A 24,799-nucleotide genomic window follows, 5' to 3' on the forward strand; every position below is an offset into this window, starting at 1 on the left:
CGAGTCAGGCTTTTACAGCCGCTACTTCCTCGTACCAAAAAAGGATGGCGGTCTCAGACCCATCCTAGATCTCAGACGTTTGAACAAAGCGCTTATGACGCGATCGTTCAAAATGTTAACTACCAAACAAATACTCGCGCAAATTCGCCCGAGGGATTGGTTTTTCTCAGTGGATCTGAAAGACGCTTACTTTCACATTCAAATAGCACCCCATCACAGGCCATTCTTGAGATTCGCCTTCGAGGGGCAGACTTATCAGTACATGGTTCTTCCATTCGGCCTCTCCGTAGCGCCCCGTACGTTTACACGGTGCATGGATGCCGCTCTCGCACCCCTGAGAATGCGGGGAGTGCGAGTATTGAACTACCTCGACGACTGGCTAGTTTTAGCCCATTCCGAGGAACTACTGACGACACACAGATCCTGGATCCTCAGCCATTTAGAATGCCTGGGTCTCACGATCAACACTGTCAAGAGCGCTCTGTCTCCCAGCCAGAGGATTTCCTTTTTGGGGATAGACATAGACTCTGTGACATGTACAGCGCGTCTGACGTCACAGCGCGCTCTCACTATTCAGCATTTAGCCGTGTCGTTCAAAGCCGGGTCTCTTTACCCGCTCAAACGATTTCAGGAAATGCTAGGTCTGATGGCATCAGCCTCTGCGGTTCTCAAACTGGGCCTGCTGCGCATGCGCCCACTACAGCGCTGGCTGAGAGACCGTGTTCCAGCGTGCGCCTGGATTTCCGGCCGCGCGCGCATCAGGGTGACCCACGGCTGCATCACAGCTCTGGCCCCTTGGAAAATAGCCAACTGGTATCAGTTAGGCGTAAGCACGGGCGCTGTCTCGAAATGGAAAGTAGTCTCGACAGATGCATCCAACCTCGGTTGGGGCGCCCTGTACGAGGGCAGGTCTGCCTCCGGCCTCTGGTCGAGCCCGGAGCGACTGTTACACATAAACTGTCTGGAGATGATAGCGGTCGAACTATCCCTGAAAGCTTTCCTCCCATTTTTAAAGGGCCACCACGTTCTGGTCAGATCAGACAGCATGTCAGTGGTGGCCTACATAAATCGCCAGGGTGGTGTCAGGTCAGAAACCTTGCACACCCTGACCGAGCGTCTTCTGACATGGGCACATTACAATCTGCGCTCGCTAAAGGCAGCGCATGTACCTGGCATCCTGAACCGGGGCCCGGACATGCTTTCCAGGGCGAATGTTCCCCCTGGGGAGTGGTCTCTTCACCCACAGACGGTTCAGTTGATGTGGAGCATCTTCGGCAGGGCAGAGGTCGACCTCTTCGCCTCAGAAGACAACGCTCATTGCCCAATATATTTTTCAAAGAGCAGGGACGCGCTGGCCCTCGATTGGCCCAGACGCCCGCTTTATGCCTTCCCACCGGTCGCGATGCTACCGCAGGTCATCGATCGGGTCAGGGAGAGCAGATGTGCTATGCTGCTAGTAGCCCCACTCTGGACGACCCAACCTTGGTTCTCCGAGCTGATGCAGCTGTCCAGTACAGCCCCATGGCCAATACCGCTGCGGAAAGATCTCCTCACGCAGCTGAAGGGCGCGCTCTGGCATCCCCACCCCGAACTTTGGGCCCTTCATGTATGGCCCCTCAACGGGTACCCGGGAACCTCCCTGAGGGAGTGTTAAAGACCATTACGGAAGCCAGAGCGCCCTCAACCAGGCGCCTATACGCGCAGAAATGGTCAGTGTTCTCCACCTGGTGCGGGACACGGAACCTAGACCCTCACTTATGTGACGTGACGGAGATACTCTCCTTCCTACAGGAGCGTTTAGATGCGGGCAGATCCCCGTCTACGCTCAAAGTGTATGTGGCAGCCATTGCAGCTTCTCATGCTCCGGTGGCCGGCCTATCACTGGGAAAAAACGAACTGGTCATTCGTTTCCTTAAGGGAGCTCGTCGGATGAACCCTCCCCGACCCCCTTCAATCCCTTCCTGGGACCTGTCTACGGTCCTAGAGGCCTTAAAGGGCCCCCCTTTTGAACCGCTTCAGTCTGTCGATATGAAGCTTCTTTCGTTCAAAACCGCTTTTCTACTGGCTCTGGCCTCAGTCAAGCGAGTGGGTGATTTACATGCGCTATCTGTAAGCGCTGACTGTCTCGAGTTTGGGCCTAATGACTCCAGAGTCATTCTCAGACCAAGACACGGCTATGTCCCCAAGGTGCTCTCAACACCGTTCAGAGCGCAGGTCATCTCGCTGTCAGCCCTTTCCTCGCAAAGCGACGAAAGCAACGCGAGCTTCATCTGCCCCGTCAGGGCTCTTAAAACCTATATTGCGCGCTCCGCCTTATTCAGGAGGTCGGACCAGCTCTTCATATGCTTTGGTGGGCGCACCCGAGGTCTCGCCACCACGAAGCAAAGCCTATCGCGATGGATAGTAGACACTATCTCGCTGGCTTACAAATCTAAGGGCCTTCACTGCCCGTTCGGCATCAGAGCCCATTCCACCCGAGGTATGGCCTCGTCATGGGCGTGGTCCTGCGGGATACCACTGGATGATATCTGTGCGGCGGCAGGCTGGGCCTCTCCGTCCACATTTATTAGATTCTATAATCTGCAAGTCCCTGCCCTGCAGGCCAGGGTACTTTCTATATAGACGTGCTAAGCCTTATCACGTCCCCCTTTTTTCGTTCCCTATATAAAGCTCACTAAGGTTGGCTGTTGGGACTGGGATCCTGCTATAAAGCCCCGAGCTCTCGCCTCGGGCTGTGACAGGTCGAAGTTCCCGAGCACGCACGGCGTTTTACATTGTGTTCCCATAGCGTAAGCTAGCTTACGCAGTACGAGAGTACTCTCGAAAGGGAACGTACTCGGTTACTAACGTAACCTCGGTTCCCTGAGATGAGGGAACGAGTACTGCGTAACCTGCCGTGCTATGTGCTCGGACCGGGTGATCGCTTCAGTCGATTTAAAACCTGATCCCTATGGTGAAGCGGTGGCTTATATAGTTCCAGCCACGCCTATTTTGGCGCGCTCTGACGTTACTCTCCGCCGCCTCACCATAGGTTGCTGCAGTTGCCGCAGCACAGCCAATAAGCGCGCGAGCCGCTTCGCTTGGGTCTGCTGTGCTGCAGCACTGCGTTTTACATTATTTAAAAATTAAGGATAATTTTTGGCTTCATATTCTCGAGAAAAGGGGACCTTTTCCCATAGCGTAAGCTAGCTTACGCAGTACTCGTTCCCTCATCTCAGGGAACCGAGGTTACGTTAGTAACCGAGTACGTTTTATCTAAAACTAAAGCCGAATCCATTATAACATCCAAATTCTTGACATGATCTGAAACAAGACATCATAGAGGCCAACCTACTTATAATTTCATTGGAAGCAGAAAAGGGTCCAAAGACAACACATTTAGTCTCATTAGTATTAAGATGAAAAAAATTACTTGTCAACCAGACTTTGATGGACTAAATACTAAATCAGTCCATCAAAGGATTGAGAGCCATTTGGATCTATTGGAATATATAACTGGGTGTCGTCTGCATATAGATGATACATAATATTATATTTGCAAAAAATTGAGCCCAGGGGGCCAATATATAATGAAAATAAAATAGGCCCAAGTATATAACCCTGTGGCACACCACTATGAAATTTAGGTAATGTAGAAAGACAAATCTCCAAGGCAAACCGAGAATTATCTATCTTTTAAATGTGATTTAAACCAATGTAAGGCAGAACAGTAGGGCTACAATAAAATACCATGATCAACAGTATCAAATGTAGCTGTGAGATCGAGTAAAATAAGAATAACTAAATCTCCAGAATCAACTTGCATTCCTGTAAATCGAACCCCTGATCTTGAACACATTTGATTTGGCTGTGATATTCTCTCTTTTTCTCTGCAGTGTTCAGTGTCGTGTGGTAAGGGGCTTCAGCTGCGTGTCGTGAAGTGTGCAGAGAAGGACACCGCAGGAAAATATAGAGAAATGTCACCCAAAAAGTGTCAGCATGTGCCCAAACCCTCCACGGAGCTCCAGAGAACCTGTGTCCTGTCAGACTGTCCCATGTCCTCTCTGCAAAGCAGACCAGACTGGTACTCATCACCGTGGTCTCAGGCAGGTCTCCCTCGTCCCACACCCATCTGACATCATGAGCTCAGCAGAAAGACAGGAGCTTGATGTTGTGTTTTGTCTTGTCTACAGTGTACGGTGTCGTGCGGAGGGGGCGTTCAGGTGCGCTCTGTACAGTGTCTCGTTCATGGACGTCCCTCCTCTGGCTGTGTCCAGCAGATGAAGCCTATGATGTCCCAGGCCTGTAACACTGCATTCTGCCCTCAGCCAGAGAAGAAAGGTCTGTTGCAAGCTGGGATGTTATCCTATCACATAATATTTGTTATGTAACAAATATACATTTGAGAAGTGTTTTTTAGTATTGAGATTCAATTATAGATATGTTGTTGTTGTTTATATTTTGAATTAGTTTTCTAATTTTACAATTTTAGTTGGAAGTTTCAATAATTTTTAATAATAAAGTAATTTTCAAATGTCTGTGCTGTTTTTAATATTTTAATTTCATTGTTTAGTTTTAGATATTTTAGTTCTTAAAATTAAACCAATGAAATTAGTGTTGTCAGTAAATCATAATAATTAATTGGGATTAATGTCATTATATTATTGTAATTCAGTTGATTAAAGGGATAGTTCACCCAAAAATGTAAATGTGATGTTTATCTGCTTACCCCCAGGGCATCCAAGATGTAGGTGAATTAGTTTCTTCAGTAGAACATAAACTGAGATTTTTAAATGAAACTTTTATAGTCTGTCAGTCTTATAATTTAAGTGGATGGGAATCACAGCTAAAACATACAAAAAAAAAACACAAAAAAAAAACATACATATACAAAACCAAATTAAACCCTGCATCTCATGATGATACACTGATGTGTAAAGACCCCAAAAAAATCAGTCTGTGCAAGAAAGTGAACAGTATTTAAATGTTTTTTTTTTTTACCTCTGATTCATGCAATGTACATCTGTCTTAAGTAGGCGCGTGCGGCATCTTCTTCTTCTTCTTCTTGCTTTATGGCGGATCGCAGACGTATAAGTGCATTACCGCCACCTATCTCTCAAGTGGACCAAAGATACTCCTAATTGAGATTGTAGATAGAGTGTCAATGGTCTGCTTGAGAGATAGGTGACTTTAATTTACTTATAAGTCTGCGATCCGCCATAAAGCAAGAAGAAGAAGAAGACACATTGCTCGCCTGTGGTTGAGAACGCGTTTAGGAGGACTCGCTCCGGAGAGCTTGAACAGTTTGCACATTGCGTGAATCAGAGGTTAAAAAAACTATATAAATACTGTTCAGTTTCTTGCACAGACTGATCGTTTTGTGTCTTTACCAGTGTTGGGAACGTTACTTTAAAAAGTAATTAGTTATAGTTACTCACTACTTGTTCCAAAAAGTAACTGAGTTAGTAACTGAATTACTCTATAATAAAAGTAACTCGTTACCAGGGAAAGTAACTATTTGCGTTACTGTAAAAAAAAAAAAAGTTGCTATATGTCAAATAATTGTATTTTTTTTTAGCAGTTTTCACAGTTTATCTATCAGTTAAAATCTTAGTTTATGTTCTACTGAAGAAACAAAGTCACCTACATCTTGGATGCCCTGGGGGTAAGCAGATAAACATAACATTTGTATTTTTGGGTGAACAATCCCTTTAAATATTGTTTCATTTGCTGAACTCTCAATAGAGATAGAGAGAAAGAGAGAAAGAAAGAGAGAGAGAAAGGCAATTGACATTTTTACTATTGAAGAGAGAAAGAGAGAGAGAAAGGCAATTGACATTTTTACTATTGATAGTATGTTTTGGTGTTTTAATTAAAGTTTTAAAAAATATGTTATAAATATTAGATTTAAAAAAAATTCTTAATCAAAAATTAGAAATGTGGCCTTGGCAACTAAGCTAAAAAAATAAGTAACATTTCCTAAAACTGTAATGAAAATAAAGCTAAATGGAATTATAAAAAAATATATAATAATAATAAAAATGACAAAAGCACACATAGTAAGTAACTAAACTTTAAATAAAAAGTTGAAAAACTGAAAATATGCAAATAAAAGCTATTAATAAATATTTTAATAGCATATAATAATAAAAAAAGCATATAATACTAAAACAAGATTTCTGCCTAATATCTATTTTTTTGTTTGTGATTTACAAATTGGTTGAAATGAAATGGTTAAAACGTACGCAGAACATGTTGGTTAATACTTTTGTTTAGGAACCAAATCTCACTATTAGCTAGTTGCTTATAAGCATGCATATTACTAGCATATTGGCTGTTTATTAGTACTTATGAAGCACATATTAATGCCTTATTCTGCATGACCATATTGTAGATCCCGTAATCCTTAAACCCAATACTTAAACTTAACAACTAACTTTTAATAAGCAGCAAATTAGGAGTTTACTGAGGCAAAAGTTGTAGTTTGGCTAACTTTATTTTAAGGTGTCCTTGTTACATGTTACATGTACTAACTGTTATAATTGCAATGAATTATGCATAATTACATGCAAGTAACCCTAAACCAAACCCTCATTCTAACCCTAACCATATAATAAGTACATGTGGCTAATTATTTAAATCAGTACTCAAATGTATAATTACACTGTAACAAAGACACCTTAAAATAAAGTGTAACCATGGTTTGTTATTACTGAGCATTGCTCCCCAAACTAAAGTGTGACTCTCGTGTATCCCAAGCTACTGCGTAACACCGTGTTTCTCTGTGCAGATGAAGTCTGTAAGGATCATTTCAGCTGGTGTTATCTGGTGCCGCAGCATGGCGTTTGCAACCACAAGTTCTACGGGAAGCAATGCTGCAAGTCCTGCTCTCACACGAACCCGTGAGAACTTCTGCTCTAGATGTTTGACCATGACCTTCTGAGCCCTGGATGGAGCGGAGCAATGCCCTCTCTAGTGCTGAGCTCAACACATACTGAACACAAAGACTTTATTAAAGACTCAGAGTGGCTTGTTTATCTGGAGAATGACACAGCCGAGAACAGCGAGACTGTCAGTGTGCCGCTCTCTGCAGGAAATGACATCATCAACAAAGCCCTCTGGAGGCGTTAGCGTGTCAGTGAGGGTGTGAGGACTCCTTTCATTATGTGTCATGGAGCTTCAAATGCATGGACATGTGTTATGTTTTTCCATGAACATGCCTCATTATTTCACACATAAATGGACTAAATGCGTCTCATAATGGCAGCAGAAGAATATGGAGTCATGTAGTAGAGCTACATTCATTTTTGGTGCTATATGTTAATATTAATGGCAGCCAAGCAGCTGTTGCATAACAGGGGTTTTAAATTAACATCACAATAAATCAGCGCTTTTGTATGATTGATATTAATTCTTTTATTTATTAACAATACTCCAGTATACCAGAATGCTCTTCTGCTGTAACATTGTGTTATACGGCTTTTATGTTCCTGTTTAACTTTTGGGTGTAGTTGCACGATTGGTTATTTTTGTATGTGTTATCGTGCCTTCACTGTACTGTTACATATTTGGGTGTCATTATTTTCGAGGAAAAAAAAATGCCAATTAAACTAGTTTAATGAACTGTAAGAAGTGTCACGTTTAACAAAGTCAGCTTTCTTCGCGGGATGTTTTTAGCAACCGCTCGACTGCCGACAGTGTTGGGGAGTAACTAGTTACATGTAACGGCGTTACGTAATTTAATTACAAAATAAATGTAACAGTAATCAGTTACAGTTACTAAGAAAAAATGAGTAATTAAATTACAGTTACTTATGAAAATTGTAACGATTACAAAGAGGATTACATTTGAATATTTACACACATCCACATACAGCTTTTTCTTTCCCAAATTGCACTAAGACATATGGCCCATAATCTCCGAGACGCGGAAAACACATTAGTAGAATCCAGTCATAAAAATGGAATTCAGCCTATAACGCGGACGCAATATGCCACATTTTGGACGAATAAATCAAAAGTAGGTCAGTACACTTGAATCAAACCCGATATGGACTGATGTCTGTGAATATTAAGCCGCAAAAAGACTGAATATGAATCATACACGTTCTGCGTGTCTGTGGAAATCAGGCGCTGACTGGACATCGGGAGAACCAGGTGTTCTGACAAATAAAGCTACCTATCAGATTATGCTACCAACACTGTATTTATCATACTGTAAGGGTAGGTTTAGGGTTGGGGTAGGTGTACATGTTAATAAAGCCTCACACCTTATTAATATCATGCATGAAGCAAAATCTGATAGGTAACACTTTTCGCTATCGAATTATGCTACCATTGGTTTTAATGGGAGGTAGCATTTTTCGTCAAGGCAGCACAAATCGACAGAACACCGGGACTATTCCCGGTGGCCTGGCAGACGATTTGGCCTTCTACTTTAATATTGTTATTGTATAATTGCAGGCCGAATATACTAAAGCGATTATTTCCGAATCCGCCATTCGATAATTAAATCTCTAATAAATCATGAATCGGTTAGTCGTGACTGGCAATGGTTGGGCTCGCGCCTCCGCCGAACGGTTTGGATCAGACTCCGAGTAATCAATGCGAGAGAGAGAGACCGGAGTGAACTGTGTAAGCGCACAGCTGGAGCAGAGAAGCGACACTTCTGTTCAGGGTTTCAGGTGCAGGTCAGTTTCATCTGTAAATATGCTAATGTAGTTTTGTCTTTGTTTACTTAGTCAAGCAGCAGCACACTGCTCGCAATCACTCAAAATACTGTATAAACGACGTCATTATTATCTATTGTAATGTTACAGTCGTAAGTTAGCAGACAAATCATCATATTTTATCATAGGTTTAGGGGGAGCTAGTGCATACAAAAACACAACCTTTAGGAAAATTAATATAGCCTATGGTATGGCACTAACCGTGGTTTAATTATGGAATTTGTAGTAAAAATAAATACAAGTGGTAATTTATTTGCCAAAAAAACAAAATTGCACTCACAAAACATGGTAAAAGTCAAATAAAAATCTTCAGTATTAAAGTCATGAGGGAGATGGATGGATAATGGAAGTGAAGGTGCAGTTCAGGAGAGAACTCTTAATTACGTTGCAAGTCCCCCAACCTAAGGATTCAAATCTTTTTCATGTCAGGTCCAAAAAAAAAAATAGGGTTGTCCATGTTTCAGAATGGGTTGTGGGTGTATGCGTGTGAGATTTCCCAGCCTATTTTTTTCCCAGTCCGCCCCTCATGGAAATTAATCTCTAGAACAGTCACTTCATGAGCATTTTTTACTTATTTTGAGAAACTATCATCATATCATATACAAAGAGACAGCAGTGTTTCAAAAAGACACCAATGTTTCAGGAGTTTAGTACACAAAATAGGACACATGCTTATTAGATAACCGTATTTGAGTTGATGTATATGCTTTTATTTTTTTATTAACTATTTTTCCCCAAACCATTGTTAGATGCAGTTAGATGCCTGTAGTTATGCAAAGATTTGGTTTCAAAAACAGTATCTATAAACTATTTCTTTTGATTTTAAATCTGCTTTGAACTTCAGATCAATCTCTAAGTAAAAGGCAGTACTAAAGTCTGATTGTGTGGTGGATGTGTTCAAATGTGATCATCTTAATTTAAGTGATGAAGGATGGTGAAAGTCTGACAGTATTGAGCACTACTGTAAGGTTTAACCTGCATGGTGTAAAATGGTTGAAGATGATTAACAGTTGCAAATTAACATTCATCAGAAATTTATAAAAGTAATCAAAATGTACTCAAAAGTAATTAGTTACATTACTTTATTAAAGTAATTAAAAAAGTTACACTACTATGACATTTTAAATAGGGTAACTTGTAATCTGTAACCTATTACATTTCCAAAGTAACCTTCCCAACACTGACTGCCGAGAACTGTTGATCTGTCTTTGGTCTGATGGAGAGACTCTGCACTTGTGGGATTGAGGGAGCTGAATCGCACAAGTGTCTAACATCTTTTACAGTATTTGCATTTGTTGTACAGCAGAAGTAGATGAATGTAATCGCTCGTCCACAGCGAGTGCTATTCTGAAGAGTGGACGCAGGATTTGTTATAAATGGCAGTTCTTATTAAACGTGATGCGTGTCACATTGCTATCACATTACAAGCTGTGTTGTCTTTCTCTCTTGGCCTTGGGAATGAAGATATGAAGATTGCTGGTGATCCGGCTTCGCTAACGCTGAGTCAGAGCTTTTTCTTGTTCTTCATGTGCTATTGTTTCCAGATGGAGTCAGACGAGGCCGCTGGAACGCGTTCAGGAATTAATATGACTTGTGAGCTTTTCACCGGCTTCTAACGTACAGCTCTGTGAAGACCTTAACAGAAAACACATACATCACTTTATGTTATTAATGTCTGAAGACATTCGGTAAGACTTAAACCATGTTTTGCTAGAGTCTTTTGAAAGTTTAGATGAATGTTCTGAATATTATTGAAGCAACTCTGGTGAGGAACAACTGCTGCTCTCGTAATTACACGATGCCCTTCATTGTTGAAGTGATGCCTTAGTGATCATGATCAGCATCGGCTCTGTCTGCAGTAATGGGGGAAAGTCTTTGCAAAAGAAAAATTAATAAAATTCAATCTCTTTGTTTAAACCTTGAAGAAAACTGATTATTTAAAGGAACAGTTAATACAAAACTGAAAATGTGCTGAAAATGTACTCGGTTTGTAGATTTGTAGTTTTGTTTCTTCATCAGATTTGTAGAAATTTAGCACTGCATCAGTGTCTAATCAATGGATGCTCTGCAGTGAATGGGTGCCGTCAGAATGAGTCAAAACAGCTGATAAAATCATCACAATAATCCACAGCACTCCAGTCCATCAGTTAACATCTTATCTTTAAACCATTGCTTCTGGCTAAATGATGCAAAGTCCATAATCCAGTTTTTATCAGAAGTTTGGACTCTCATGGTGGCACCCATTCACTTCAGAGGATGCAACTGGAATAATAAGACATCTCAGGGCTATTACCAATCAAATGAAGTATAAAAAAAATCCATCTTTGCACTGCAGAAGTGGCAAAGATGCAGCATTTGGAGTAGTATAAGTATATTCACACACTGTTGAATGCAGCTCGCAGGTGGCATGAATGCATTTACTCTGCACTTACATAATGTTATGTGATTAATGTTTCAAATATAAAATTTTTTTAGATCATCCAATTTGTTCAAAACGACTAATCAAGTGACTGTCTTTCTGAATGGGCCACTGAATCAGTAACTCACCAGACGTCAGAAACGTCGACTCAAACACCAGAGTGTTGACTGGACACACAACAGTGGTACTGGGACTCAGTTTGGTATTGTTTTCATATTAGCATAGCTTGTGTATATTGACAATATTGTGTCTAAAATGTTTGTCCCTTCATAGTGACTTAAACATATCTTAGTTAATTGATGTATTCGGATTAGGTATATTATATGAAGTATTAAATAGTGATTATCTGAACAGCAGACAGACAAAGGAGTCCGGCTTAAGGCTGTGCTTGGGACTGAGGCGGATGTGGTATTTCAAAACAGGACCCTAAATTGTGTATATTAATATACACTTTCTGAGATAGACAGTAAGAACAGATGAGCTCAGAGAACTATTCATCCACTGGAAATCAGATCCAGAACTAGAAATGAAGGAGCTTATCAACAACACAACAGTCCTGGACACGAGGACAGATCAGGCTGATTTACAGCTGGTCAGCTGTGATGGGCTCACTTGGTTCTGCATGTGTTCCTGGTCATCGTGAAGATCATCTCACCAACCTTTCTGAATCCATCATCAGATATGGAGGAGGTTTGGTAATAGTTCAATCCAGTGTGTAGTGGATGTGTCTCCACTGAGCATTATAAAAAGAACTAAACAACAACATATGAACTAAACAACAACATATGGATCTGGAAGAGCCTTCCTGTTAGACAAACATGAGCACACTTAACCATTAACTAGTATCTGATATCTGCAGGGAAACGTTTGGGGATCAATATCCTTTTGTTGTTCTTGGAACAACATTTCTATCATTAGATTGTGAGGTTAAGGTTGAGGTTGAAGCTTGAACAAAGTTCTTATCAACCTGCCTTTTCTGTCTGATTTTAGAGTTAGTGAGTGGTTAGGGTCAGGGTTAATGCACCCTGACCTCTCTTCACACCCTCTCAGACTCCCACCATCCAGATTGTCCTTTTTAGTGATCTTCTCTACTCTGCTTGATGCTGCTGGAACTCTAGAAAAGCTTTTTACCTTCAACAACAACATTAATCACACACTAACAACAAATAGAGAAAAGCACTACTGTTGATTTGTTTCTTTGCTTCAGGTCGTTTACATGAACATTTGCAAGAAAGGCTTGTGTCCAATAGATTTTTCAAAGACCCCTGGAACATCAGAGTTTTTGGGTATTCACTGGTCCACATCCATTGGTGATTTTTATTGGCTTGATCTTGCCACAGTACAACAAAAGTCATGTAAACAAGCCATTCCAGAATGCAAATTGTGTAAATCAAAGCACTATCAAAATAATTCATAGTGTGTTTAAAACAGCCTGTATTTGTGTATTCATATTCAGTGTGCAGGTACAGACCAGTTGTGATAGTTTTGTGCACTACTTTGTTTCACTGACAGTCAAGACAACACCAGACGCCTGCTGCCCTCGTGTGACTGTGAGAAGAAACGCTAGACTGTAAGTGTAAGTCAAGTCAGTCTTTTGTTTTTGTTTTTTATGCGTTTTATCAGCTGAATAATCAGTAGGTCTTTAAACAAAAGTATTGGTTTGGAATTATTTACTAAGGTCCTGTTCCAGTATCCACTCTTGTGGTTTTGGCCACTTAAAAGCGTGCACATGACAGGAAGTAAGTGCACAGCACTCTCCCAGGTCTGAAAAACATCAAAGCTCAGTGCCCCTAAATTTACTTTAATTAGATATCATATATTTTGTGTAAAATTTTAAGTGTTGCACATTTTATTGGTGCTGAGGCGATGTGCATTTTTGCAACTGCTTTTTATCACTTATTTAGAAGTACAAATTAATTTGTGTCATTCATAGGGACTTCTGAACAGAAATGTAAAAGTTTATTTTAAAGTGCAAAGTATTGATAAAAAAATAAAAAAATAAATAAAAATGTATAACACTTTGGCCTGATCTCAAAGACAAGGCTTACATTAAGTCATTATTCAATTAGGACATTTAATTAGCTTTTATGAATGTGCCTTAGAAGAAAAAAAAACATTACTGATGTGCATCATGAGCGGTGCAGCGGCGCCCTCTGCTGGCGGTGTGTAGCGGTGCAGCTGCGCCCTCTGCTGGCGGTGTGTAGCGGTGCAGCGGCGCCCTCTGCTGGCGGTGTGTAGCGGTGCAGCGGCGCCCTCTGCTGGCGGTGTGTAGCGGTGCAGCTGCGCCCTCTGCTGGCGGTGTGTAGCGGTGCAGCGGCGCCCTCTGCTGGCGGTGTGTAGCGGTGCAGCGGCGCCCTCTGCTGGCGGTGTGTAGCGGTGCAGCGGCGCCCTCTGCTGGCGGTGTGTAGCGGTGCAGCTGCGCCCTCTGCTGGCGGTGTGTAGCGCTGCTGCGGCGCTCTCTGCTGGCGGTGTGTAGCGGTGCAGCTGCGCCCTCTGCTGGCGGTGTGTAGCGGTGCAGCGGCGCCCTCTGCTGGCGGTGTGTAGCGGTGCAGCGGCGCCCTCTGCTGGCGGTGTGTAGCGGTGCAGCGGCGCCCTCTGCTGGCGGTGTGTAGCGGTGCAGCGGCGCCCTCTGCTGGCGGTGTGTAGCGGTGCAGCTGCGCCCTCTGCTGGCGGTGTGTAGCGCTGCTGCGGCGCTCTCTGCTGGCGGTGTGTAGCGGTGCAGCGGCGCCCTCTGCTGGCGGTGTGTAGCGGTGCAGCGGCGCCCTCTGCTGGTGTAGCGCGGTTAAATCCTCCAGCGCGACGCTGCGGGAGTGAAGGAAAGATGGCGGCCGGACCCGGAGCGGCCAGCAGTGGTCACAGCGGTGGCCGCGGCTCGTCGACCGCTTTGGAGTCATCGCTAGACCGCAGATTTCAAGGAGTCACCAATACGATGGAGTCCATCCAGGGATTATCCTCGTGGTGCATCGAGAACAAGAAACATCACAGCCTCGTCGTGCGCTGCTGGATGAAGTGGCTGAAGAAATGTGAGTTGCTAACGTTGCTAATGAACACAAACACGCACAAACGGACGGATCTATATGCACACCCGATGACAATGCATTTTGTGTTCAATGCAGGGCGTTTGAGAAATATCAGGGTTTGATGTGAAGTGAGTCGCGCGTGCAAAGCGAGCTCCAGCATGGTGTAATGTTTTACACTAAAGGCTCAGTGCTGGATCAGTCTGCAGGCCTGGGCATTTAAAACGGAAAGTTTGTCATCGTTCAGCAGCTCTTACGAGCGTTTAGCAGCATTGTGCATGAGTAGATCTGATGCAAAGTCAGTATGCGCGAGCCTCGCATTCATAAACAGGAGTGTGGAGCTCAGATAGTGATTCAGTGTTGATCACGGAACATGGGATGTCAGTGTGGTTTGGGTTTGAATGTATTGTGTATGGAGTGTCTTGATCCTTTAGTCTCGTGTGTTAGTGGTTATTTATGGTTAGTGACGAATGTCTGACGAAAGTCTGGTTGTATAGAAACTTCTCATGTTTGTTCTTCTTACTGTTGCTTGTTTTTTTCATTGATTCAACTAAAGCCTGCAACCTTTAATAATCATATTCTTAAATAAGAGGTTATGTATGCTATAAACCACTGTATTTATCTGTCCTGCTGTCCGCGTTACACATTGCACTTCATTTTATATAATGTTGATTTTATGTTTTATAAGTTCATCCATACTTTGGTCCAGAGCTGTGTGCATGAGATACTGAGCATAGCTTTTGTATTTTATGTTCACATCTATCTATCTATCTATCTATCTATCATGTTAGTTTAGTAAATTTAGGTTACATTAACAGGAAGCTTATGGAGTCAATTCAGTGCCACATATATTTGCAAAAGAAAATAGATGTCTTGAGCAAAAATAAATGCAAATGTAAATAATTGCAAAACATAAAGCAAAAGCAATGATTTTGCAACACATTTTCCATGGCCAGAGCTTATCGTTTTTGCGCGTTTCACTTTCCAGCATGATTTTGACTAGTGGTCGACCATAGGGTTGTGCCGATAGACAATAGTATCGTGTATCGACGATCGTGAGAGATATCGACATAAGCAGAATTCTCTGTCGATAATCAAAACGATATTAGGCTCATTTTCCTATTAATGTATTAGATTTTAATAATAATAATAACTATTATTTTTATTTTTATTAGGCTGCTTATTATAATTCGGCTTTTAAACTGCCTAGCTATTTCACTTAATTTCACTGCCCACATTTCACACACACACCTCGCACGCGCAGGAGGATTAGAGCATAGTCGGTGAAGTTGTAACGCTTTGACTCGGATAATTCGTTAAATCCATGAAATGAAAGAGATAGAAAACGTCGAGTTGGTGTCCCACACATTTAATGGCTGTTATACGGCAACGCGCTCTTCTCATACCTGAGAGATTAACTCTTTCTTGGTGTCACAAATAAAGTAAAGACAAAATAATTAACAAGGCGGCAGAGCGAATTTATCATCCATAGTGCATGGTTCTCACATAGTCCCTTTCTTAAAGACTGATCACTTAACTTATAAAACACACTATGTGGTGGTGACGTAGAAGGACTACGTGCGAACCACTATGGATAATAAGTTCAATCTAGCGCCTTCCGGAGCGCGGTCCGGAGCGCTGTATGACTGATGCATCAGTTCAATTCAACTTTACTACAAATATATCAACTTACCTGTTTTAAATACTTTATATTTAAATGTTCGTTTATGCCCAATATTAGTGTTTAACTGTTAGACTTTAAATGAAATCTGCTATTGATTTTCACCGTTGACTGATTTTGCAGAACATTTAGATTGATAACTTCCCTGCGCAGATGCGGACGTGCGATATGCCAGTTGCGTCCGACTATGTATGAACTAGCTGTTTTAAATACAGTATTTTTATATTTAACGTTAGTTAAATCAGCCCGTATGTTTGAAAGTAATTTTTTTTTTATTATTGGTGACTCCATAGGCTCTCTCTCACGCACCTGCACGGTTTAAAACACCAAATAGTTATGCTATGACAAGAACAAAGAGTCTCTCTCTTGCTCCACCCATGCTCGATAATATTGTGTATCGTCGATCTCACGGGCTGACGATATGACGATTTGAAAAATGACCATATCGCCCAACACTAGTCGACCGATATATCGGCCAATATTTGGCATTTTTTTAAAATATCGGCCGATAAGTTTTTTCTGCTTGCCCCATGTTTTATTTTTTTATTTTCTGCTTTATTTTGCTGTGCTGAGAACGCAGTGCCTGAAGACACAGTGCTCACACTCTCGCTCTTGTTTACTGTCGGTGTTAACTGTTCTGTCTAAATACGGATAGAAGTCTGTCTAATGATCAGAGAATGGTTTAACAAAGGAATTAATGTATACAAAAGATATTATAACAATTGCTTTTATATTATTAGTAATAGAAAGGTAAACATTATAATACATTCTCGTTTACTGTCATCGTTAAGCAAATACACATTTATATGATTTGAACAAATCTTTGAATGACTGATGAACAATTAATTTCACAAACTTTGCAAACTTAGTCGAATCCAGCTGTGAGATCTTGTAAAGTGTATATTCAGCATGATCGCATGTTCTCAGAGTAACGGTCTGTCCGAGTGAATTCAATGCTTTAAACTTTAAACTCATGATTTCAAATTATGCTGCACTTTATGCATTTGCCCACTGTCATATTTGTGTAATTTTCACTGTGTGCTGTATGTAAAATGAGTGTTAACCTGGCTTTATTTGAAAAATATTATTCCCAATGCACACAAACTTCCCAGAATACTGAGTGCTGTTGGTTACAATGTTCACTTCCTTTTTAATTATATTTTAATAAATATTTATTTATTTGTTAAAAATACTTTGACATCTAAAGTATAAGTATGTTTATTTTACAAATTAATTTTTTAATCCATTGTCAAATGATTTTGCTGTCAAATAGCGTCTGCTAAATTACTAAATGTAAATGACTTCAGATTTCTAAAATATAAATTAAAATATAAATAAAAAAGAAAAAATAATATCAACCTTACATCAGCTAATGCCCCCCCCCCCCCCCCCCGTGCTTTCCAAGATGTCGGCTGTCAAAAAATAACAATATCAGTCGACCACTCGTTTTGACATGGGGCGGAGTCAAGGGACTGGGGCAAGTACAACAGGCTTGAATAAAATCAATGTCTTTGAAAAACGAGAGACGTGTTGACTGATGAACCATCAAGACAGTAAACTCAGTTGGGACTCGGGTATTTTCATGATCGTAAAGCATATTTAGCACTTTAATTGATCTCTAACTTGAACCTGAGCAAACGCTGTTAATACACATCTAGTTAATAAAACAAAACCATGCATGATTTAATGCTTGTGAATAAAAGGAAAAGATCCACCCGCATGCCTCTGCTCAACGACGGTGCCTTAATCAGTTCCCAGGCCGATGACGTCACTTCCAGCGAGGCGTGTCCAGGGCTGTTGTTCACACCCCCAGTCCTTTGACTCCACCTCCATGTCAAAACAACGCCGGAAAGTGAATAATGAAGCACAAAGGGGAAAAAATGGTGTGTCGAGCTCACTCTTGACTGAAATCTAAAATTAAAGCAGCATTGCAAATAAATTAGTAGCTATGGCCATGGAAAATATGTAGCAAAATCATCGCTTTTGCGCTGCTTTAATTATATTTTGTTTCTTTATTTGTATTTCTGTATTATCTTTTTATTTGCAATACTTTGTTTTAATTTGTAATTCTATATTTTTGTTTGCAAAAAAATAAAAATAAATTCTCCAGTATTTTCATTAGAGCCCGACCGATATATCGGCCGGCCGATATTATCGGCCGATATAAGGTAATTGCATTTAAATCGGCATCGGCATTTATAACGGCCGATGAAACATGAGAAACAGAGTCTCATGCTTCACTCATGTTATGAGTGTTGCATAGTGTGCCCACCAGAGGGAGCTCTGCAGCTCCAAAGTTAACAACAACGCCAGAAATCCACTACAGAAGAAAACGATCAGCCAAGCCAAGGAGATGTAACTTACTGTTTTGACGGTGAGTCTGTCGTTCTTCATGTGAAATGATTGTAGATTTAGTTCATACCCTGTATATAAAAACTGTGTGGTAGTTCTAGCTAACGGTCCTATCATTATCACTTCTAAATATTCTGTAACATCACTTACAGCCGCTAATGCATTGCTATATTAGATTAGCCACAAAGCTAATACCATGTTTATCAGTGGAAGAGCGCGAACGTTAATAGGAGGTCAAACTATAACGTTAGCGTTTAATTTATTCTTATTCTATTGCGGTGTGTTTCCCACATAATGACTGCGTAATTGGGCCTTTCACACAGGACGCAGTATGCACGGCGCTTGCCGCTGGGCTCAGCGTTGCCCTTCAGATACAACGCGATTTGCGCTGCGCTATGGCGTAGGCGGAGTTTTAAAAACGTTTAGCGGGAGCTCTTTCATATTCTGTTGTTCCTCCTTTCGGCCAGCAGCAAACATGTATCTGTCCCGTTGTAAGAAGCGAGCGATAGCGCTAGTCCTGCTGATGAGAATTAAGAGAGAAGCAAGAAAGAAGAGGCTACCCTCAGGTCCAGAGAACAATTTGGTGAATTCAGGCTGGTTACGTTACTCTAACGCTAATATAGCTTCCTTTTTAGCAGGCCCCTTAAATGCTTGCTATTAACTTGTTTGAAGGTGGTTCTTCTCAAAATTGACAGCGGTGTGTTCATGACACTAACGTTAACCATTCAACTTCGAATTGATTCCGTAATCTTCCGGTAATAGTAGGCAAGACGATGTTTTGATTCAGACTGCACAAAGAGAAGAGGAGAAGATATACGGGTCTGTTGTGAATGTGTCTGTGAGAGCAAATATAGTGTAGTTACAGTAACTACAGTAGGTGCGTCAGAAATGATTAAACCAGAGGGGACATGTAAATAAATGTGAGCTGAACAAGCGCTTTTTTTTTTTACATATTGTTTCAAAGCAGCTTTACAGACATAATAGGAAAATGTTGAAATAATATTGTTAAATATAAGTAGGTAATACCTATTGCTTGACAAATAAAAAAATATATATATATTTCTCATTTTTACCTATGTAGGAGATCCCAGTTTATTATTATTATAATTCTAATGATGACATGAGTAATGATACATGGTGATATTATTAATACACATGCTTATTCTTTCTCCGTCTCTCTTTCTGCCTACAGATGGCTGAAAAAGGTGAATGCTGTAGCAGCAAAGTGTGGGACTACTTCTGCAAATACTTTAACTTTAGTATTATAATTTATTTACAGTACACACACAGACTGTTAAAACCAGCTTCAACTGGAAGAAAGTAAAAGTGTTAAATGTTTAAAACCAGACTGTTTTTTGATCATTAAAAAATATATACTTTTGATGTGCAATTGTTTAGTCATTGAGATTGTAATCTAAGGCTTTTTTTTTTAACATAATCCATTCTGGAAAATGGTTTATACAGCCCACATACATAGAACAGGCAGATATTTTGCTATTGAATGTTGTGTAAGTGCAGTTTATAGGAAATGGGTCTAATATCCAGATTATTTTTAAAATCAAAATATCGGCTTATAAATCGGCTCTTTTCGAGTTAATATCGGCATCGGCCCCCAAAAATCCATATCGGTCGGGCTCTAATTTTCATTTTCTTTTACAAAACTTTTGCAATTCTATGTGGCATTAAAATTACGCCATAGAAGCAGACTACAGTGATGTTGCTGTTTTTCCATCATGCCTAGGATGTTGTTACGGTCGGATTAAATAAGTGAAAGTTTCAGTAAAATGTTGCAAGCAAATGTCCACTTTCTACCCAAAATTGAGTATGTTGGTCAAAGAAACAAATTTGCGACAAATTTAAACAGTGGCAACATCAGTCATATGAGTCTATTAGGTGAACTGCCATTTAATGTTATGCTTAAATTATGCAGATGATTGTGTAATTCCATTGCTTTCATTGATGAGGGTAGCTGAGCTGACGTCTGAGTAAATGTGTTATTTGAGCTGAGAGAGTGGTGCTGTCGCACACTGTCATCTGTGATGGTCAGACTGCAGATCTGTGCTTCATCCTGTTGTTGGTTCACCGCAAGATTGCAGTAGAAAAATGACAGAAGCTTTTAACCTGTTAGCCAGCACCAAAATGTGGGCGTCCTAAATGCCCCAAACTCGCACGGGTCAGTGTTTATGAATTGATTAAATGAAACAGGACAAATTTAATCTTGACAAACTATGTATCATTATAAAGATCTAAGTCTCAAGCATCGACGACAGATCGCTGTTTTTCAATGGAAAGCTTATAAAGACTGTATTTGCTACATTTGTGTAAACAGTACACATACAAACATGAACAATGGAAACGCTGTACATACCAGATCAGTCGTAATAACGAGTCATAAACACATCCACAGCTGTAAATCCCGGTTTAGTTAGAAAGGTAAGGGTCCACTGAACGACATCTCATGAAGCACGTTTAGTCCAACGAAGATATTACGTTGTAATATGGATCAAAATTCCTTTGTTTAGAATTCCTTATTGTTCAGAATTGTTTGCGTCCGTTATGGAATAACTCACGGTTGGAAACTGCGTCTTGGTAGTTTGTTTGTTTTGTTTTAATTTTCGACAGTTTTTATATATGTGAGAGTGTGTTTTATGTTAAATGTGAATGTATCTGCATGATTACCATCTGTAAAAAATCAGCCAAATCAGTGCAAATCAGCCCAAATCAGCTATTACTGCATGATCACGGCTATCAAAGTGAACGCGTTTCTATGAATAGAGAGAGTGGATTATTTACTGTATGGCACATTTGTGTTATTACCATCTGTATAAGTGGCCATCAGCACATCAGCACTTATTTGCATCGTAATTCATTGTAAATGCTGCATTTCTAGCAATCTCAGGATTTTCTGTAATTGGCAAACAAACTTAAAATTTTTTTTTTTTTTTTCTTACTCTTATTGTATTTTCCTAGTGATAAAATATGACATCTGAGTTTCTGTCTAGTGTTTTATAATTGAAAAGAAAACTATGCAGTGGTATGTTTAATGACTAAATAGTTTGTAGAAGCCTTCAATACTATTGGGAAATATATTTTTTATATTTGAGGGGTGGGGGGTGTAGACATAAGCCCCTTTCACACTGCACGTCGGACCCAGCATATTGCAGGAACATTGCCGGGTCGCCTTCTGTGTGAAAGCAAACACGTCCCGGGATTGATTCCGGCATTGAACCCGGGTTGGGGACCTAGTAACATTGCCGGGTTCAACCTGAAACGAGCGCTGTGTGAACAAAAGCCAGATCTAATGCCGTGTCGAAGTGATGACACGCGTTATCGCACCACTCTTTTACTGGCTGTTTTGAAGGAAGATCAACGTTCACGACGAAAAAAAAGTGTGTAAACTGTAATGAAGCAGAGATCAGTTAGTTCCTCACTTTCCGCGCTGACGCCGAGATCATTCGCTTGCTTCAGTGAAAGTATAACGTGCCTAACGTTTTTGACTCGTACATTACACGTCACGCCCTGATGTCACGTGTCATTACGGTACCTTTACGGGTTGTGTGTGTGTGTGTGTGTGTGTGTGTGTGTCCACTGCTCTGTGTGTGTGCACTTTGGATGGGTTAAATGCAAAGCACAAATTCTGAGTATGGGTGACCATACTTGGCTGAATGTCATGTCACTTTGTTTATATTTAATTCTGATTCCGCCACTTTGCTTGTTTGCCTTCTCTTTGCTGTGCTCGCCCCCGCCTCCTTGATTTTGTTCCCCCTCCCCTCACGTGTTTGTCTCATTAAACATGGCAACCAAAAATTTAGGTTTGTATCATGCACATTCAAGTCTATCTTCAAAAACGTGAGTGACAGTTAAGGGGTTAAATGAATGTTTTATGCCTTCATTTGATAACCAGAAATTTGTAAATACACAGACTTTCAGAGGGGAAAATACATTTCACATAAGGCTATTTTAAGAAAAAAAAATTAACAAATTAAGTTGTTTTATACATTTAAACAATTACACATGCTAAAACACAGAATTAGGTAAGAATAAAACATATGGTGAAGAAAAAAATAAAACATTTCATAGGGCCCTAAACATGTAATATTTGGCATATTTGTTTTTGCAGTAGTTTTTGCTCCATATCGCCCAGCCCTAATTTTTCACATATTTTACTTTATTACAACACCTCTCTCCCCAGTCTGACATGAACGGCTCGAATAGTTCCTGTATTAATTTAAGGCCTGCCTTCTGAAAAATGAAATGTGCTGTGATTGGTTAGCTGGGCCAGTGTGTGTTATGATTGGCAGCACTCTGTACCTGTTCGGGAAATGTCATGCCCCTTACCATAGCCACCTGCTGCAAGCTTAAGTGTAAATATTGCGTCAAAATCAAATCAATTTGAGCACGATTTAATCCCAGATGACCACTCATGACCCACTCATGTAACCACTCCAAGTTCATCTGCCTTGGGAAAGCTAGTGTGTCTCTGACATAGTGATAACACTTGTTGCAGGGCTCTGAAGAAAAAATTGAGTAAGGAGATATTGGCTCCTAATTTGCAGGATGCGGTAGAAAAAAATGATTCGCGGGACACTCACAAAATAGAAATTATCTAAACGTTAAGTTTCTAAAACTTATAAATTATGTATCTGTTGCACATAAGCAAAAAGAGCAACCAATATTTACTTTAAAATTATTGAAATGTGCAAACTAGGCATAGGCCTATAGTTTCTATTTATAACACGTTTAAAGGGTTACGCAATGTAGCCAATCACAGACTCAGCTGTTGATTTCTTGAACGCAATGGCCAATCAGAGGTGATTAAGTTAGAATCTACTCACTGCAGTGCTGAAATTGTGTGCTCACAAATCCTCTCATTTTAACACACGAACTGTAGACATTGTGAAAGATTCATTGTGTGTTATAACAGAGCTTTCTGAGATGATGACTGAGATGTTCATTTTTTTGTTATAATGAAGGAAGAGGTGCTTGCATTCTGCCATGCCAAACCATACACACAGCAGCCCATGCTTTATTTTCTGTAAAAAATAACTGTAGTTCGGGAATGTTGATGATGTTTAGCCTAAATAACAAATATTTTATCTGAAATGTTTATGCTGTGATTGTTGTGGAGAAAACAGTTACAGAACTATTTCATGTAAATTTCTTCGATGTTCTGAGAATATGCGGGCGGGAGCGGGACAAAACATGAATGTCGGAGTTTGGTGCCCTGCGTTGCCTTCTCTAGTATAGCTCAACCAGGTCTCGTACCATTCATCGATATTTGTAAGATCACAAATCCCGGAAAATATGCGTTTTAGTCCAAACGAGTCATTCGTTGTAGTTTTTGATAGAGCCCGACCGATATATAGTTTTGCCGATATTATCGGCCAATATGAGCCTGTCGCCGAAATATTGTTATCTTACAGAACATATAACGCAGATAAAATGCTTGAAGTGGTGTAATTACTTAGTTTGTCCAGCAGAGCACGCTCCATTGTTTGCTACTGGTGACCTAGATGAAACGCTTTAAAGCTTAAGTCTATAGAAAACCACTGAAACTTTGAACGGCCTTATCTCCATAACGGCACGGCAAATCCGCACCAAATTCAGGGGGATCCCTTCAGCTCGAGAAACCCTCTCGAATGCAATCCTAGTGTACATCTAGATGCCCTCTTTCGACTGAGACCACAATGAGTTGATAGCCCCCCGGGGTACGGGAGTTATGGGTGGTTAAATCCGCAGTCCGGCGCCGACCTAGCGATGAAATTCCACCATGATTCCAGTTCCAAGGGAACCTACACATTACATTCAAAGCGCATTAAAGTGCGCAAGACGTGAATTTATATTGTATTTATTTACAGAAGTATATTATCTCACACTTTACACTTCTCTAATAAGTTTTGTCTGTGTGTGAAGACAAATGAGCGCAAGTCCGTGAATGAATGTTCCAAAGTGAAATAAATTTAAACCGAACAAAGTTTAATGGGATTCAATTGAATTAAAGTAGGGCTGTGCAAAAAACGAATGCGATTTTCATGCGCATCTTGTCAGTAAAGGCACTCCTGTGATTAGTAGTATATCTCCAGCACGTGCTTTCAGATCAGGATTGCCAGTTTTTCCAAAAAAACTAGCCCAATCGCGTTTCGTTCCGGGCGATAAAATACTAATTTTTGGCAGGGTTCCCTTGGTAAAATGTAAATTTTAGGGGCTAAACATCACGTTATTTGTATTGGGGTTGCTTCGACCCGCGGACATGAAAAAACAATCGAAAAACATGAAAAACAACACTGGTTGGTAATGAAAATTCTGCGCCGAAACCGAAAATTTAGGATGCACTTGGCCGAAAACCGAAACTGAAGCCGAAAATGGCTTCTTTTAAAAACGTATATATATATATTGCTTGGATTTAATGGATCTGAATTGAAAAATCACAATATAATAATCAAACTTTTATTAACAGTTACATAACAAAACATAAAATATTTTTTACAATAAATATAAATAATAATTATTCTTCAAGTTTTATGTTCCATCAAATAAAATAGTTTTTTAAAAATTGTGCAAAAAAATCCACAATTTTGGAGATTTTTGCAGAACGAATGTTACATATTGCAACTTTGGTGTC

General features: G+C 40.4%; 2 protein-coding genes across 6 annotated transcripts in view; both read left to right on the forward strand.

Annotated features, from left to right (window-relative positions):
- The window catches only part of LOC132102694 (A disintegrin and metalloproteinase with thrombospondin motifs 16-like), an 84,665-nt gene extending 76,999 nt beyond the window's left edge, over positions 1 to 7,666 (forward strand). Inside the window, exons 21-23 of the mRNA XM_059507295.1 lie at positions 3,876 to 4,085; positions 4,173 to 4,320; positions 6,770 to 7,666. Of these exons, the coding sequence (XP_059363278.1) occupies positions 3,876 to 4,085; positions 4,173 to 4,320; positions 6,770 to 6,885 (474 nt within the window). The 3' untranslated portion in view covers positions 6,886 to 7,666. The remainder of the gene's footprint in view (positions 1 to 3,875; positions 4,086 to 4,172; positions 4,321 to 6,769) is intronic.
- A 6,207-nt stretch (positions 7,667 to 13,873) lies between these two features.
- LOC132102695 (regulation of nuclear pre-mRNA domain-containing protein 2-like) overlaps positions 13,874 to 24,799 on the forward strand; it is a 32,201-nt gene continuing 21,275 nt past the window's right edge. For all 5 annotated transcript variants that reach the window (XM_059507297.1, XM_059507300.1, XM_059507296.1 and 2 more), the window contains exon 1: positions 13,874 to 14,150. In XM_059507297.1, the coding sequence (XP_059363280.1) occupies positions 13,949 to 14,150 (202 nt within the window). In that variant the 5' untranslated portion in view covers positions 13,874 to 13,948. The remainder of the gene's footprint in view (positions 14,151 to 24,799) is intronic.

This window comes from Carassius carassius, chromosome 24 (assembly GCF_963082965.1).
Source record: "Carassius carassius chromosome 24, fCarCar2.1, whole genome shotgun sequence".
Classification (NCBI taxonomy): domain Eukaryota; kingdom Metazoa; phylum Chordata; class Actinopteri; order Cypriniformes; family Cyprinidae; genus Carassius; species Carassius carassius.